We start from the raw sequence: 18,386 nt of genomic DNA on the forward strand, positions 1-18,386 counted from the left end.
CTCCTGGGCCACAGCAGGACCTTACCTGGGAAAGGTGAGGCCAGGAGTGGGACCTTGATGGGGGAGAGGGTGAGGAGCTGGCAGGGCTGGAGGCTCGGCCCCACGGGGGCCTCGGGCTCCAGGGCCAGCAGTGCCAGGCTCTGAGAGCCACCCACGGCTTTAAGGCTGTTCTGGCAACCACCTGTGGGACAGAGAGAGAGAAAATGGCTGTGAGCTGGAGGGGACACAGTGGCACTGGGGAAAGGGGGTGCTCAGCACCCTGAGTTTTGGCACAAGGTGGAACAAGATGCAGCACACCCCACCTGGCCCTGAGAGAGAGACTCCAGAGCCTGAGCAGGTGTTACATGGAATAAATCTGTTTATTGTGCCCAGCTCTGCTCTCCAGAGCTCAGGAATGGCTGAACCACAGAATCACTTCCATGGGAAAAGACCTGCAGGGTCATCAAGTCTGAATCTTGACCCATCCCCAGCGTGTCCCCACCCAGAGCCCTGAGTGCCACCTCCAGCAATTCCTGGGACACCTCCAGGGATGGGCACTGAACCCTCCCTGGGCACTGCCAAGGCCTGAGCTCCCTTTCCATGGGGAAATTCCTGCTGCTGTCCCCCCTGAGCCTGCCCTGGGCATCCTGAGCCCGTTCCCTCTCCTCCTGTCCCTGTTCCCTGGAGCAGAGTCAAAGGAAGAATGTCCAGGAGCTGCTGGAGAGGGTCCAGTGGAGGCCACAGAGGTCATTTTGGGACTGGAGCATCTCTGAGATGAGGAGAGACTGCGGGAGCTGGGCCTGGTCAGTCTGGAGAAGGGAAGGCTGAGAGGGGATCCCATCAATCCATACAAATCTCCCCAAGGGCTGTCAGAGGACGGTGCCAGACTCTGCTCAGCGGTGCCAGAGACAGGACAAGGAGCAGTGGCCAGAAGCTAAAGCACAGCAAGTTCCAGCCCAACATGAGAAAACTTCTTTGCATGGAGGGGCCAGAGCCAGGAACAGCTGCCCATGGAGGGGCTGGGGTCTCCCTCTCCAGAGCCATTCCAAACCCTCCTGGACACGTTCCCGTGTCACCTGCTGCAGGTGACACTGCCTGATGTGGATGATCTCCAGAGGTCCCCTCCAGCCCAGCTGTTCTGTGACTGGGACATTCCTGCAGGACTCCCAGAGCCCCTTTGCCAGTGGTGATTGCAAACCCCCAGCCTGTGGCTGGAGCATTTTTAGCCATTAAACCCCACAGATGTGAGCACATCACCATCACCCAGAGGCACAAGGCAGCAGTGACTCACACACAAACTGCGCAGAGTTATTGAATTTAAATGAAAAAACTTAATAAAAAAGTCAAATATTTGAACACACGGAACACAATTATTCTCAGCTTTCCTAAGTGTAACAGTCTGATGTCAAATCTGAATTTATTCCTTGCTACATTAGGCACCCACTGCTCCCTCACCTGCCTGGCTGCTCTCCTGTGTCCTGCACACAAATCCCTGAGTTTGACAAGCTCTGCACCTCATCTCCCTCATCCCAAAAACTCAACAGGACACTTCATGGAACCCCTGAGGCTGGAAAATCCCTCCCAGCCCAGGGACTCCCAGCCCAGAGCCCTGAGTGCCACCTCCAGCAATTCCTGGGACCCCTCCAGGGATGGGCACTGAACCCTCCCTTGGCACTGCCAAGGGAACCCAGGAATGCCCCAAATCCAAGCTCTAACACCCTTTAACCCCTGCACCATTCACTCCCCAGCCTGGCAGTGGCAGGGAAGACCTTCAGAGCTCAATCCTGGCTGATTATGTTAAATAAACAAGAGCAGGAGTCGTAAAACTCTTGAGGAGCAAAGCAAATCTGACAAACAGCAGCTGTTCCTCCCTCCACGCCGAGCTCAGGATTCAAAAATTAAGCAATCATCAGCTTATTTTGGCATCCAGCAAAGCTCTCAGCCCGGTGCAAATCCTGCAGGCAGCAGGAGCCAGCTGTGGCTCCACAAATCCCATCTGACCCCACTCCTCACTCCGAGGCTTCTCCTTCCCTCTGCATCCCAGCAAGGAGAGCAGGGAATGGCTCTCTGGGAAGGGTGGCTGGGCTGGGGATGCAGGCAGGAGAGCACAGCAGGGACCTGGGTAAGGTCACAGGATCAGGGAATGGTTTGGGTTGGGAGGACCCCAAATCCCACCCATCCCACCCCAGCCATGGCAGGGACACCTTCCCCTGTCCCAGCTGCTCCAGCCCCAATGTCCAGCCTGGCCTTGGGCACTGCCAGGGATCCAGGGGCAGCTCCAGCTGCTCTGGGAATTCCATCCCAGCCCCTGCCCACCCTCCCAGGGAACAATTCCTGCCCCAAATCCCATCCAGCCCTGCCCTCTGGCACTGGGAGCCATTCCCTGTGTCCTGTCCCTCCATCCCTTGTCCCCAGTCCCTCTCCAGCTCTCCTGGAGCCCCTCCAGGCTCTGAGCTCTCCCTGGAGCCTTCTCCATGTGAACAACCCCAGCTTTGTCACAGCCCTTTACAAACAATTATTTCCCAACAAGATAAACCCTGCATTAACAAAACAGAAGTTTAATATTTTCAGTGTCACCAAAAAATGTCAATTATTTCTACAGTCATTACTCCTCTGTGCCAAGGAACACCTGCAGATGCACTAAGTAAGCAGCACACAGGCCAAGAAAAACCCACAAATATTTAAGTTTTGATCATTCAGCAATGGATAAATGAAAACAGCTTTTTCTGCCAGACCGACAGTGGAAATTAAAAAACAAAATATAAAGCCATCAGTGTCCAGCCAATCCAAGGGTTAAATACAAGCCCATTGTTCATTCACGTGGGAAGTGGAACAATCCTTCAGCGAGGTGAAACACCTGCCCTCCCCGAGCCTGTGCTCATTCCCGATTCCAGCTGTCTGCTGCTGGGAAAAACCCACAAAACACCTCCTGCAGCTCCTGTGAAAGCTAATGCTGTCTGCAATCACGGCTTTCCTGTGCCTTCCTGCAGGGCACACGAGCAGAAAGGTTGTTTACTTCTCATTTGATTCCTTTCTTCTGGAGAGGAGGATGTGATTTCCCCAAAGAGGGCAGGAGAACAGGAAAATAATGCGAGCCGGGGCCAGCCGGAGCCCGCGCTGAGCAGCGCTCCTGGAGCTGCCTTCCTTATTAAACTTTCATCAGGCCCCTTATCAAAGTTTCATCACTCAGTTGAAAGAGAACTTTGGGTGGTTTCCCCTCCTTTGATGGAGTTCTCTCTCCTCTCCTGCTGAATAATTCCGTGGAGGGAGGGCCAGGCTGTGCTTTGGGTGCTGGAGAGAGCGGCCCCAGCATCACCCACTGCTCACCCACCCTGGAACCCAGCCCAGAGCTGGGGGCTTCCATCTCCTCACAAAACAACCAGATCTGCTCTAAGGGTTTTCAGAAGGGCCTTGAAAGGGTTTTAGAGTTACCTGGAATCTCAACAGTCCAATGCCATGGAAAGAGGAGTGAAATGCCATCACTGACATTCCAGTGAGAGGGAAATGAGGGGTTTTTCCTGGCCATGCTTCTTCCCCCAGATCTGGTTTTGCCAGGTCATGGTACACCCTGGCAGTGAGGTGAAAACTTCCCTGAATCCCAGGATCCCTGAGGCTGGAAAATCCCTCCCTGTGCCCCATCCCCACCGTGTCCCCAGCCCAGAGCCCTGAGTGCCACCTCCAGCAATTCCTCCAGGGCTGGGCACTGAACCCTCCCTGGGCACTGCCAGTGTTCCTGTTCCAAAATCCATCCTCATCACCCAGCACCAGTCCTGCTGTAACAGGAGCTCCCAAATTCTCTTGGAAGGAGCTCTGTGCCTGCCCTCACAGCCCCTCACAGCCCCCCCAGCCCAGCTGATGGCTTTACACAGAATTTTCTCTATTTTTAAGAAGGAATCTCTGCATCTTTAAGCTCTGATGCCTTTAAGGAAAATTTTCAGTATTTTTAAGTCGGATTCACTCTGTCTTCAAGCTCAGAGTCCTTAGGCAGGATTTTCACTATTTTTAAGTAGGATTCTCTGCATCTTTAAGCTCCAGGACTTCAAGCAGAATTTGCTGTCCCTTCCTTTGACCTCAGCTGCAGATGGAGCCTTGACGGTGCCACTGTGACCCTCCACCCCCTTCTGAATGCAGACAGATGTTCCCAGCTGTGCCAGGCAGCTGCTGCTCCAGGTTTCTGTTTTACAGCCTGCTGGGCACTGCCCTGAGGGGATGTGGCATCTCCTCCTGGGCTTCTGCCAGCCCGAGCTGAACCTGGCACAAACCCGAGCGGGGGCACCTCCCCAAAGGGCACCAGAGACCCCCGAGGGCACAGACAGGCACAGGGACAGCGTCAGCTGAAAGAATTCTGCAGGAGGAGGTGATGGGATAACGTGGATGAGCCAGGAGGGCGTGTGGAGATGTCAGTGGGTAAATCTGGATTTGTGCAGAACTTTCACCTCGTGGGGAATGAAAGTCTCCGTTCTCAACCTGAGCCTTTGCCTGTGTTTGGAGTTCTTAAAAAACCCTAAACACCCCAAAACCCCTGCAGAGGGGAACACAGGGATATCCATCCCAGAAAACACAGGGATATCCATCCCAGAAAACACAGGGATATCCATCCCTGCAGAGGGAAACACAGGGATATCCATCCCAGAAAACACAGGGATATCCATCCCAGAAAACACAGGGATATCCATCCCTGCAGAGGGAACACAGGGATATCCATCCCAGAAAACACAGGGATATCCGTCCCTCAAAGGAAACACAGGGATATCCATCCCAGAAAACACAGGGATATCCATCCCTCAAAGGGAAATACAGGGATATCCATCCCAGAAAACACAGGGATATCCATCCCAGAAAACACAGGGATATCCATCCCTGCAGAGGGAACACAGGGATATCCATCCCTCAAGGGAAACACAGGGATATCCATCCCAGAAAACACAGGGATATCCATCCCAGAAAACACAGGGATATCCATCCCAGAAAACACAGGGATATCCATCCCAGAAAACACAGGGATATCCATCCCAGAAAACACAGGGATATCCATCCCAGAAAACACAGGGATATCCATCCCTGCAGAAGGAAACACAGGGATATCCATCCCTGCAAAGGGAAGCCAACACCCCAACAGCCCTGGAAAAGGAAACAAACACAGGGATGTCCCTGCTTTCCTGGTATCCCTGCTTTCCAAGGGGGAAAGCAGCTGCTGGCACTGCCACTGGAACCCCTGGCAGTGACTGCCAGGAACATTTTCCTTCTCTTGTGCAACAAATCCAAATCCCTGGCTCCTCACAGCCACCCCCTGCCCTGGGAGCACCGGGAGAGCTGGATGTGTTCACCAGGAGCTCTCAGGACGATGCTCTGGAAAGGGCAGAACCACCAGCCTCACCAATAAAGAGATTGCTCATGGGTTAATTTCTGTAGTTTCAGTGGGAAAAAAAACTTCACTCAAAGTTTCTCTTGAGTTGGGGAGGTAACAGGAAAAGCGCCAAAAAAACATAAAACCATAAAAAAAAACCCAAAAAAAACCAAAAAAACCATAAACTCAACGAGCAAAACAAAAACTTTGTGAGGGCTGTGGTTAAAGGCAATCGTTCCCAGACTGGGCTTGGCAGTGTTTGAATGCTCCAGGAACAAAGAGAGGTTCGATGGCTTTTCAGGGACACCAGTGGGGTCCTGCTGTGCCATTCTCTGGCCCCAAACAGGGAGCCCCAGCACACAACTCCAGTACAAGATAATCCAATTTGGGAAGGCAAAACCCGAGTGCTTGTAAATGGAGATGTGCTTCAAACACGTGTTTAGGAAATACAGAGGGTCAGAGGCCCTGGGTGGAGTATTTCATGAGAAAATAGAACCCAGATTTAACCCAGAGAGCAGCTCTATTTATCTCCTAACCTGTAAACTGGAATTACCTGGCAGAATTACCCTCCTGTTTGGGGGTGCCAGTGGCACTGTCTCCGTTCTGTAAAGGGTCAGGACATTAACCCTACACTGTGCACCTGATTTTCTGTGAGCCCGAGGGAATTGCAGGCTGTCAGGAGCAGATCTCTTCCCAAGGGAAAGTTTCTTGGGAAATCTCAAACTCAAAGAGAACATTTGGAAATTCTCTTGCTTCCTCAAAACAGTTCTGTGTAACTGTAGTGTGTTTTTCTCTTGTGCCACCAATGGCACAAGAGGTGATGTTCCCTTACCCAATCCTGTTAACCCTGTAGTGTAGGACTCTATAAAAGCTGACAAGATCAAAGAATAAAAACCCCTTTTCCTAAGAACTCGTGGTGTGTGCTGTGAACTGACACTGATACGTGGTGTCCAACAGTGACACCACACCAGGAGGGTTCATTTGGCATTAGGAGAAAGGAAAGATGTGAATGAGAAAAACCAAAATCTCCTTGGGATGTCCCACAGCACAGCCTTGTCCCTAAGCAGGAGACACACAGAAGAGCTTTAGGGTCCATTCCAACCCCGAGCACTGCAGAATTCCATGAAAACCTCCCTGAACAGAGACATAACAACACCCCCTTGGCCAGGCAGCGCTGCTGGTGATGCTCCTGGGATCCAGGAGTGCCAGACCACCCCTCCACAGCTCCACATGACACCAGCAGTGTCCTGTGCCAAGGGCTCAGCTTCCACCCCAGGGGTGCCAGCAGGGCCCGTCCAGCAGGCTCCGAGCTCCCAGGGGTGTGCAGAGCACCCAGCGGGCACAGGGCTCCTGCCAGGCAGCCCAGAGCATGGCAACAGGAACCCTCCTCTCCAGAAATTCCAGCTGATTGATTCCCTCTCCAGAAATCCCAGCTGATTCCCTCTCCAGAAATCCCAGCTGATTGATTCCCTCTCCAGAGATGCCAGCTGATCGATTTCCTCTCCAGAAATTCCAGCTGATTGATTTCCCTCTCCAGAAATTCCAGCTGATTTCCACTCCAGAAATTCCAGCTGATTTCCACTCCAGAAATTCCAGCTGATTTCCACTCCAGAAATCCCAGCTGATTCCCTCTCCAGAAATTCCAGCTGATTTCCTCTCCAGAAATCCCAGCTGATTTCCCCTCCAGAAATTCCAGCTGATTTCCTCTCCAGAAATCCCAGCTGATTTCCCCTCCAGAAATTCCAGCTGATTTCCTCTCCAGAAATGCCAGCTGATTTCCTCTCCAGAAATTCCAGCTGATTTCCACTCCAGAAATCCCAGCTGATTGATTCCCTCTCCAGAAATCCCAGCTGATTTCCTCTCCAGAAATCCCAGCTGATTCCCTCTCCAGAGATGCCAGCTGATTGATTCCCTCTCCAGAAATTCCAGCTGATTTCCTCTCCAGAAATTCCAGCTGGTTTCCTCTCCAGAAATTCCAGCTGATTTCCTCTCCAGAAATTCCAGCTGATTTCCTCTCCAGAAATTCCAGCTGATTTCCCCTCCAGAAATTCCAGCTGATTTCCTCTCCAGAAATTCCAGCTGGTTTCCCCTCCAGAAATTCCAGCTGATTGATTCCCTCTCCAGAAATCCCAGCTGATTTCCACTCCAGAAATTCCAGCTGATTTCCACTCCAGAAATTCCAGCTGATTTCCTCTCCAGAAATCCCAGCTGATTCCCTCTCCAGAAATGCCAGCTGATTGATTCCCTCTCCAGAAATTCCAGCTGATTTCCTCTCCAGAAATTCCAGCTGATTGATTTCCTCTCCAGAAATGCCAGCTGATTGATTTCTTCTCCAGAAATTCCAGCTGATTTCCTCTCCAGAAATGCCAGCTGATTGATTCCCTCTCCAGAAATTCCAGCTGGTTTCCTCTCCAGAAATCCCAGCTGATTTCCTCTCCAGAAATGCCAGCTGATTGATTCCCTCTCCAGAAATTCCAGCTGGTTTCCTCTCCAGAAATTCCAGCTGGTTTCCTCTCCAGAAATTCCAGCTGATTTCCTCTCCAGAAATCCCAGCTGATTTCCTCTCCAGAAATTCCAGCTGATTTCCTCTCCAGAAATCCCAGCTGATTTCCTCTCCAGAAATGCCAGCTGATTGATTCCCTCTCCAGAAATTCCAGCTGATTCCCTCTCCAGAAATCCCAGCTGATTTCCACTCCAGAAATCCCAGCTGATTGATTTCCTCTCCAGAAATTCCAGCTGATTTCCTCTCCAGAAATTCCAGCTGATTTCCTCTCCAGAAATTCCAGCTGATTTCCTCTCCAGAAATTCTAGCTGATTTCCTCTCCAGAAATTCCAGCTGATTGATTCCCTCTCCAGAAATGCCAGCTGATTGATTTCCTCTCCAGAAATCCCAGCTGATTTCCTCTCCAGAAATCCCAGCTGGTTTCCACTCCAGAAATTCCAGCTGGTTCCCTCTCCAGAAATGCCAGCTGATTCCCTCTCCAGAAATTCCAGAGCTCTCTTTGCAGACACATCCAAACGCTGCCCTCCTCCCCAAAATGCTGAAGGAGCCGGGAGTCAGTGCTGGGGGCAGAGGCCACCCTGCTCCTCCCAAACACACGGCTCAGAGCACATCAATCCATGGTTTGCACTCTGTGAGAGAATAATAACTGCTGCTCCTCACAGCAAATAACACCTCGGAGTAGCTGGAGCTGCAGCTGTTAAATTATGCACATTACCCTTCGCCAGCCTCCGTGCTCACTCCTTTATCTGAGGAACGCTGCAGCTCCATTGAGAAAACAATTATATCATTACTGATAACTGGGGAAGGCAGAGCTGCCGTTGGAGCAGCTCCCGAAATGAATCCCGCACAGAAACCTGATTAACTTCCCCTTTATCCCACTTAACTGAGCAATTTGCTCCCAGGATTTTTATTACTCCTCACATTAAGTGCAGATATTCCATAGGAAATCCTTCCAGTGCAGCCAGAACACCTGGAGAAGCAGCCTGGGCCGTGATGGACCGGCACCAACCACAGCAACATCTCAAGAAGGGTGGGAAGTGTAATAGATAAACTTATGAATAAAAATTCGTAAAGGTCTAAATAAATATATTGGGAGCTATAATAATAATATAAAATAGAAAATACAGTGTGGCCAAAAAGGTCCTTCCCCAGATCTAGTCGCGAATTCCCATTCAGGAGATAACAATGCTAGCCGGCACCCAGATAAAGATCTTAGCCGGCGCCCATCAACCGAAAAGAATGAGCAGGACACGGGACATCAGGCTGACAAAAGAACGAGCTTGGAGGAGATACCCATCGGAGGAGATACCCATCGCCAGACCCAAACACCCCACCTGGCAGACCACGGTTGGGGAAGCAATCAGACTGGATAAAGGGAGAAGCCCAGCCGAGATATTCATCGGCTCCGATCCGGATCCCACCACTCCATCCTGATGGCCCGAACCAAAATAAAATCAAAGAACATTCAGAATTTCTTTACATATGAGGAGACTCTGCCCCGGACATCTATTAACTCTATTCTCCAATGCCAGGAAATCCATTCATCCAACAATCAAGGACCTTTGGTGAATGGTGCCTGCTTGGAATTTGGCCTCAGGACACAAAATCCCTACAAAAACCCAGGCCTGAGAACCCTCGATCGTGGATTTGGGAACACCTATACCTTTGGTATAGACCCTGTCCACCCAGCGCTGCGCTGCCCATTTTATTGTGTTTTTTCTCGTTGTTTGTTCTTTATTGAAATTGTTTTATAATAAATTTCTCTTTTTATTTAACCTAAATTTGCCTTTGCATTTATAACAGGAAGGAATTGTTCCTGGCCCTGTCCCAGGTGTCCAGAGCAGCTGGGGCTGCCCCTGGATCCCTGGCAGTGCCCAAGGCCAGGCTGGACATTGGGGCTGGAGCAGCTGGGACAGGGGAAGGTGTCCCTGCCATGGCTGGGGTGGGATGGGTGGGATTTGGGGTCCCTTCAACCCAAACCAGGCTGGGATTCTGTGATCCCATCATTTCCAGAGGTGCCTGGGGGGATTTGAGCTCCTCCCTGCACTTCTCCCACCCGAGGGAGCTCAGCTGGAGCCAGCAGTGAAGCTGCTGCTGGAGGAGGAGGAGCAGGGTGCAGCTGCAGGGCTCCTGAGCAAGCAGCCAGGGACACGGGCACTGTCCAGGGGGAGGAAAACCCTTCCCCTCCCGGGCTCCCTGCAGCCCACAGAGGTGGCACCAGGCTGGCAGTGTCCCTGCTCTGCCTGGCACTGCCCCTGAGCTGCTCCCAGGAACGCTCCTGCCTTGTCTCTGCCGTTCTGCATGTGATAAAATATGCTTGTGCACGTTTAAAATACTGAAATATTTTAAAATACTGAAGTCTTTTAAAGGTGCAGAAACAGGAGGGGCTGTGGCTCCTCTGCCCAGAGCCCTCCTGCAGCACACCCATCCTGCCATTCCCCAGGCACACAGCTGCTTTTATGTGTAACAAATACCAATAAATCCTCTAACAAACAGAAATGAATTAATCCCAGGGCTTCCCCACAGCAGTGACTGCTCCAGCTGAGCCTGGGCAGCGCTGGCAGGAGGAGAGGATGGTCAGAGCTCTGCTGAAACACCCAAACACAGCCCCAGCCTGGAGAGCCAGCGTGTGCCAGGCCATTCCCTGCTGCTGGATCATGGCACAGGAGCCAGCATCTCCTGCAGCAGCCAAACCTCAGCGCTGGTGGCAAACTCAGCGTGCTGGGCTGCACAGCTCTGCAGCTCCAGCTGCCCACGGACAGGGCAGCTCTGCTCCCACCCTGGGACAGCACCTTTGCTCTGAGGAGAGCAGGAACAGCTGGCAGCAAACCAGGAATTCTCATTCCCAGTTTTAGGGTGTATTTAGGGGCTGAAATATCAGTGGCACTTTTCTCCTCAACGTTCTGGATAGAGCTGCTCTTTTAATTTACTCCTGCAGCGACAAAACAGAGATTCAGCCCTACTGGAAAGCACACTCTGCTCTTGTCCAAGGATAAATGTTCTTTTGCAGGTATAAATCTTAGTTACCTAAAGCATCACAGAATATTTACACAGTTAATATTTATATTTATAGCTTTTAGTTCTTCTGTTGATTTATGCAGATTAACGGAATTTATTTCACAAACGACTGATCCTTCATGAGATGATGGATCCACTGCTCCTCTCTGCTGCTGGCTGTCTGCACACACCCCACCAAACTCTGGAAATGAGCAGCCAGCAGAATCCTACACGGGCAGGGCCATGGAATCATCCATGGAATGGATGGAATCAGTGAATCACAGAATCAATGTCAGCGATTTCTCGCTTGGAAAACAAACCCAGTGGGTGGGGAGAGGTCGGTCCCTTCCGTGCAGAGGCCACCAAGCAGCTACAGAACAGCCTGGCACCATCTGCTGCAGTCACACACGGCCTTCTCCTCCTCTCAGAGTCACTGAGCTGCACTTGGCCACCAAGGTTCTGCTCAGGCAGAGATCTGCAGCTGAATGGAAGCCAACCTTCCTTCAGAGAGCAGCCTGGCCTCTCTGGGGGATGCATTAGGGGAAAACCACCAAGAAACAGGCAAGTGCTTAATTATTGATGAGCTTATTTCCTGACCTGGGATGAGCTGAGGGGCCAGGACGAGCGTGGGCAGCGGTCTGGAGGCAGCAGCTGGCCTGGCCACAGCCATGGCCACTTGATTGCTCAGCAGCAGAGGCTTCTCAGCCCCCTGGAACAGCCTGGACTCCTCAGGCTGCATCCAGGCTGAATCCAGGGCAAAGGCATTGTTCAGGTAGATCTGTCCAACAGAAAGAAAGAAGAATGTTACGGTCTGAGATCCAGAATTGAGAAACACACGTGAGAACAAAGCGTCTTTAGCTCGGGATTTGAGCTGGGCACAAAGTTCCCGAAGCAGAGGTTTCTGCTCCCTCAGCTGAGGCTGAAGTGAAGTGACCACTTCAAATGGATTGGCTTTGACACGACTCAGAGCTGCTGTGACAGCACAGGGGACAAGGGACCCCTGAGGGCAGCGCTGACACAGCCACTCCTGTCACCCCAGGGACCGCGGCCACCGCCGGGATGGACACGGGGATGGACAGGGACAGACAGGGGGATGGACAGAGACAGACAGGGGGACAAAACAGGGACAGACAGGGGGACAAAACAGGGATGGACAGGGGGACAAAACAGGGACAGACAGGGGGACGGACAGAGACAGACAGGGGGACAAAACAGGGACAGACAGGGGGACAAAACAGGGACAGACAGGGGGATGGACAGGGACAGACAGGGGGACAAAACAGGGACAGACACGGGGACAAAACAGGGATGGACAGGGAGACAAAACAGGGACAGACAGGGGAAAAAAACAGGGACAGATGGGGGACAGACAGAGACAGACAGGGGGACAAAACAGGGACAGACACGGGGACAAAACAGGGACAGACACAGGGACAGACAAGGGGACAAAACAGGGACAGACATGGGGACAGACAGGGACAGACAGGGGGACAAAACAGGGACAGACACGGGGACAAAACAGGGACAGACAGGAGGACAAAACAGGGACAGAGGGGAACAAAACAGGGACAGGGGAACAAAACAGGGACAGGAGAACAAAACAGGGACAGGGGGACAAAACAGGGACAGACAGGGGGACAGACAGGGACAGACAGGGGAACAAAACAGGGACAGACAGGGGACAAAACAGGGACAGACAGGGGGACAAAACAGGGACATGGGGACAAAACAGGGACATGGGGACAAAACAGGGACAGGGGGACAGTGGCCGGACACAGGGACGGACAGGGGGACAGCAGCACAAAAGAGGGGGACAGAGGCACAAAAGCAGCTGAGGGACAGAGGGACAGAGGGACAGCAGCCGGACACAGGGACAGACAGGGGGACAGCAGCACAAAGGCAGGTGTTGAGCACTCAGCTGGCAAAGGGCCAGATGTGGGGAACAGAGGTGGGATGGGGACCCCAAGGGCCACCCTGGCACCAGCCACGGTGACACCACTCTGCCAGCACTGCACTGTGGCACTCCTTTGGGACAAACAGTGGGAAAACCAGGGAGAAGGGGGAGAGGGAGAACCCCCATAATCACATCTCGTCGGAAAATCAGTTCTACTCAAAGTAATAAATATTAAAGACATTTTATTCCTATTAAAACTCGGGAACAGTGAAGCTGTAACCGCTCCTCTGTCACCTGCCCCTTCCTCCGCAGGGTCTCCCTGACCTCCCACACCCCGAAACCCACAACACTCTTCAGCTTTATGTTCTCCATGTCCTCCAACCCCTCCAGGCAGGCTGGCACTCACTTTGCAGCTGGGCAGCCTTTTGTCCATCCAGCCCTTCCCGTGCGGCGGCACCGCGGCTGCGAACACGGGCGGCAGCACCGGCAGGAGCTCCACGCTGGAAGAAGGGGAGAATCCCACCAGCGGCGAATGAGCTCCGAATATCCACTTCGGGGGGAGAAAAAACCCAAAAAAACAAACAAACAAACACGAGAGGAGGAGTTAACGAAAGGATTTTACCCTGAGTAACCGATGCTTTCTATAATTTGCTAATTAAGTGAGAGGTGAGCATGGGACGTGGCAGGAACCCTCCAGCCCCACGAGGGTTTGTGTTTCCTCGGGCACGGCAAAGCTCGGGGAGCCTCAGAGCCGGGAGCAGCCCCGGGAGCTGCCTTCAAACGCGGCTGCACAACCAAAGGAAGAGGCAGAAATGGATTTTTTCTCGACATAAATTCGCCTGGCAAGTGGGTTCCCACAGCAAAACCACCTCTGCAGGTTCGTCGAGAGGTCTCCCGCTGGGGAATAATTGATGTTCCCGTTTCATTACAGCAGCACCGACTGTTTTCTCCCGAACCGCAAGAGACGCTCGAGCTCGAAAAGGCTGGAAATCATCACACGGAGCCGAGCGGGCGCCACAGCGCTCACGGCTCGCGTTTATTTTTACTTCTGTCTACCAAAAAAACCTAAAACCGAGGCAAAACTGCGCGCAGGGCTCCGAGCCCTCGGCGCTGAGGGGCGAGCGCCCGGCTGGAGGCGCCGCGACTGCGAGCAGCCCCGCGGCAGCAATTAATAATTGAAATATTCATCAGGGAAAGCACTGGCGCGACACGCTGGTTCCAGTGACACGGCTCAAAACTTTCGTCTTTATAAATATTCACAGAACGCTCAGCGGCGATGCTGCCCCGGCTGCCGGAGCGCGCCCGGAGCATCGCTCCCGTTGCGGCTGCATCTGCGGAAAGCTCAGCCCGCAGCCGGAGGGGAGCCCAGACCCTCCGGAGGGACCCCCAGACCCTCTGGGAGCCCCTCTCCTCCTCTCCTCCCGGAGAAATCCAGAGCCGCTGGAAGTGCCGCGATCCCACACGCGACCGGGAACCGAGCCCGAGGGGCGCAGAGCATCGGGAATGGGGATGGAGAGCCCGGGGAATGGGGATGAAGAGCTTGGGAAAGGGGGGATGGAGAGCCCGGGGAATGGGGATGGAGAACCCGGGGAATGGGGATGGAGAGCCCGGGGAATGGGGATGAAGAGCTTGGGAAAGGGGGGATGGAGAGCCCGGGGAATGGGGATGAAGAGCTTGGGAAAGGGGGGATGGAGAGCCCGGGGAATGGGGATGGAGAGCCCGGGGAATGGGGATGGAGAGCCCGGGGAATGGGGATGGAGAGCCCGGGGAATGGGGATGGAGAGCCCGGGGAAGGGGGGATGGAGAACCCGGGGAAGGGGGGATGGAGAGCCCGGGGAAGGGGGATGGAGAGCCCGGGGAAGGGGGATGGAGAGCCCAGGAAAGGGGGGATGGAGAGCCCGGGGGAGGGAGAGATGCAGCGCCCCGAGGGAGGGAGATGTAAAACCCAGGAAGGGGATGCGAGCCCGGGGAAGGGGGATGCAGATCCTGGGGAAGAGAAGATGCAGAGCTTGGGAAGGGGGTGGTGCAGAGCCCAGGGAAGGCAGATGTAGAACCCGGGAAGGGGGATGAAGAGCTCGGAAGAGGAGGATGCAGAGCCCCGGGAGCCCCCGCCGCCCCGCGGGGTCTGTCCCTCCGCCGCCCCCGTCCCGCGGGCGGGGGTCTCGCTGCCGGGGCTGGCACCGGGCAGCGGCTCCGGCAAAGTTGTGTCCCCGCGGCGGCTCCGCCCTTACCTGGCCGTGCAGGAGCGGCTCGGCGGCCGCGGGCAGCAGCGGCAGCAGCGGGGGCTCGGCGGGGCCGGCCCAGCCCGGCCCGGGCCGCACCAGCGCGGGGGGCGGCAGCAGCAGCGGCGGCGGCGGCGGCGGAGGAGGAGGAGGATGAGGATGAGGGGGAGCCCCGGCGGCGGCAGCGCCCACCCGGAGCAGCCCCGCGGCCGCGGGCAGCACCCAGGCCCAGGGCGGAGCGGGGGGCTCGGCGGGCGGCGGCCACAGCAGCGGCGGGGGGCGCGGGGCGGCGGCCGGGAGCATCCTGCATGGCCCGGGCCGGGAGCGCCCAGCTCCGCTCGCCTCCGCCGCCCGGCGCAACTCCGAGCCCGCCGCACCCCGGGCAGGCTCCGCCCGGCGCGGGGAGAGCGGGGCGGGGGCGCGGCGGGGCCGCCCCGGCAGGGGGAGGGATGCGGGAGGGATGCGGGAGGGACGGACGGACGGACAGAGGGAGGGAGGGGGAGCCCCCGGTGCAGCCCCCGGTGCAGCCCCCGGTGCAGCCCCCGGTCCGGTGCGGGAGATTTTCGGATCATCGAGCGGGATTTTCGGCGTCATCCCGGGGCCGCAGGTGCGGGAGGCAGCCCCTGCCCGCGGGGGGATGGCAGAGCCGGCACCCCCGAGTTCCTTGAGCCCCCCGCACCATTAAAATCCCCCAGAGCCCCCAACACCCCCGACCCACAGGGGTCCCCAATCTCCCCGCTATCCCCAGAAAGCCTCAGCCCCCCAAACCTTACCGAGCCCCCCAATCTCCCCTTCCCCGAGCGGTGCGAGTGGCGCGGCATCAGAGGAGCAGCGAGCTCAGGTATCCACGGCTGCCCTCGGCCGAGACCCTTCCGTCAGCAGGGAAAATAAACTGGATTTAAACTGCCAGCAAAACAGGGTTAGGGGGGATATTGGCAGGAAATTCTTCCCTCTGAGCAGGGGGATTGGGCGCCCAGAGCAGCCCCTGGATCCCTGGCAGTGCCCAAGGCCAGGCTGGACATTGGGGCTGGAGCAGCTGGGACAGGGGAAGGTGTCCCTGCCATGGCTGGGGTGACTCTGGGTGAGCTCTAAGGTCCCTTCCAGCCCAAATCTGTCTGGGATCCTGTGAATTTCCTGGCAGACAAGAGGAGAGGAGCCTGGTGTCGCTGCTGCTGCCCAAGAGCAGCTCCCTTGTCCAGCCCAGGTGATTCTGGGCTGAGCCACCCGCAGGGCCACCAAAGTTCCCTCACATCCCACGGGTTTGTCCCTCACAATCTGTGGGTTTGTCCCTCACATCCCGTGGGTTTGTCCCTCACATTCCATGGGTTTGTCCCTCAGCCCCATGGGTTTGTCCCTCACATCCCATGGGTTTGTCCCTCAGCCCCATGGGTTTGTCCCTCACATCCCATGGGTTTGTCCCTCAGCCCCATGGGTTTGTCCCTCACATCCCGTGGGTTTGTCCCTCACATTCCATGGGTTTGTCCCTCACAATCTGTGGGTTTGTCCCTCACACCCCATGGGTTTGTCCCTCACATCCCATGGGTTTGTCCCTCACATCCCGTGGGTTTGTCCCTCACATCCCATGGGTTTGTCCCTCACATTCCATGGGTTTGTCCCTCAGCCCCGTGGGATTGTTTCTCCTCCTGTCTCCTCCCCGCTGTGAAATGAAGGAGCTGAGCAAGCCTCTGCTGACGGCATCACAGCTTCCAGCAGCTCCAGCAAAAAAATTAAAGGAATGAATAACGGCAAAATGGGCCAGGCCTGAATTCACAGAGCACACAAATGTTTCAGCTCCACAGTTTAAAATCGTTGCAGAGGAGTTCGATTCCCATGGCAGCCAATAACCTTAGTAAAGGTAATACCCAAGAAGTTTTGGAACCAAAGGATGATGATCTGTGGCTAAACACGAGATCAGGGGAATACATTGTTTATAATTACCCTGAGAGACACTGGGAAATGGAGATGGGAGTAATGCACAAAGTGACAGAAATCAGATGAACAGAGGATCACTGCTAAATGTTTTAGTGTGTGGCTGTTTGTAAAACTCCAAACCACATCCTGGTAATTGGGACTGAGCAGAGGAACAGAAACACAATGACAAAATCAACGGCAAAAAAAGCAGCAATCAGGAAAAGGGCTGTTTCCTGTGAAATGCAGGGTGCTCGAGGAGCTGGGTTTGAAAGCAATGGTGGGAAAAGGGCACCTGAGGCACTTCATCAGCGTCACCTCTGCTGCACACCTTGGCCCTTGAATACTGCAGAGAGCTCTTTGGGCAGCCAAAAAGCCAATTTAGCACGGAAATAAAAGGTTTAGACCCATCATCTTCATTTTTAAGTCTGAAAAATGAGTCTGAGCACTCCGAAGAGACATCACTTTTGTTAATATCTACATTATGGATTTCTCTCCCTGAGGACATTCTTAACCACTTTTCCTCACGCCGGGGCTGTCTGGTGAGACAATCTCGGGTAATGACCAAACTCCCTGATGTTCCTGCATAGAATGATTCAAGGCAGGGGTGCTGCAGCCATCCACAGGGATCACTGGGTTTGGGACGGTGACCTCAGAGAGCCCAGACCCCTCACCTCGCTCCAAAGGCACCCCGGGCAATGCCCTGAGTGCAGCTGGCACCTTTGAGCCTCTGGAGGTGCCAACACCGCCCAAAATCCCGGCACAACTCCATGCTCGGCCAATTCCCAGGGAATAAATCCGTGCCTGTGTGTGTGCTCCGAGCTCAGAGTCCTGGAGCAGCAGCAGGGACCGGGAATCTCCTCCACTGGTGCTGCTGGGGAGAGGAAGGGTGACCACATCCAGATTCCCCCCAGAGACAGCAGCACAGCCCAGTTCCCATCCCATCCCATTATCCCATCCCATCCCATCCCATGGATCCCATCCCATCCCATCCCATCCCATCCCATGGATCCCATCCCATCCCATCCCATCCCATCCCATCCCATCCCATCCCATCCCATCCCATCCCATCCCATCCCATCCCATCCCATGGATCCCATCCCATCCCATCCCATCCCATTATCCTATCCCATCCCATCCCATCCCACTGATTCCATCCCATCCCATCCCATCCCATCCCATCCCATCCCATCCCATCCCATCCCATCCCATCCCATCCCATCCCATCCCATCCCATCCCATCCCATCCCATCCCATCCCATCCCATCCCATCCCATCCCATCCCATCCCATCCCATCCCATTATTCCATCCCATCCCATCCCATCCCACTGATCCCATCCCATCCCATTATCCCATCCCATCCCATCCCACTGATCCCATCCCATCCCATTATCCCATCCCATCCCATCCCATCCCATCCCATCCCATCCCATCCCATCCCACTGATCCCATCCCATCCCATCCCATCCCATCCCATCCCATCCCATCCCATCCCATCCCATCCCATCCCATCCCATCCCATCCCATCCCATCCC

The 18,386-nt window shown here is 54.7% G+C and overlaps 1 protein-coding gene across 3 annotated transcripts in view; it reads right to left on the minus strand.

The window, feature by feature from the left end:
- TCERG1L (transcription elongation regulator 1 like) overlaps positions 1 to 17,760 on the minus strand; it is a 58,655-nt gene extending 40,895 nt beyond the window's left edge. The window contains exons 1-4 of one of the 3 annotated variants that reach the window (XM_058841665.1): positions 17,525 to 17,760; positions 13,127 to 13,270; positions 11,424 to 11,604; positions 26 to 181 (exon numbers count right to left, since the gene is read on the minus strand). In XM_058841665.1, the coding sequence (XP_058697648.1) occupies positions 26 to 181; positions 11,424 to 11,604; positions 13,127 to 13,270; positions 17,525 to 17,749 (706 nt within the window). In that variant the 5' untranslated portion in view covers positions 17,750 to 17,760. Of the gene's footprint in view, positions 1 to 25; positions 182 to 11,423; positions 11,605 to 13,126; positions 13,271 to 13,589; positions 14,187 to 14,951; positions 15,353 to 17,524 lie in introns of those variants that run through there. The other 2 variants (XM_058841664.1, XM_058841667.1) reach the window with 2 other exon arrangements.
- Between the last annotated feature and the right edge of the window lie 626 nt (positions 17,761 to 18,386).

This window comes from Poecile atricapillus, chromosome 6, assembly GCF_030490865.1.
Source record: "Poecile atricapillus isolate bPoeAtr1 chromosome 6, bPoeAtr1.hap1, whole genome shotgun sequence".
NCBI lineage: Eukaryota > Metazoa > Chordata > Aves > Passeriformes > Paridae > Poecile > Poecile atricapillus.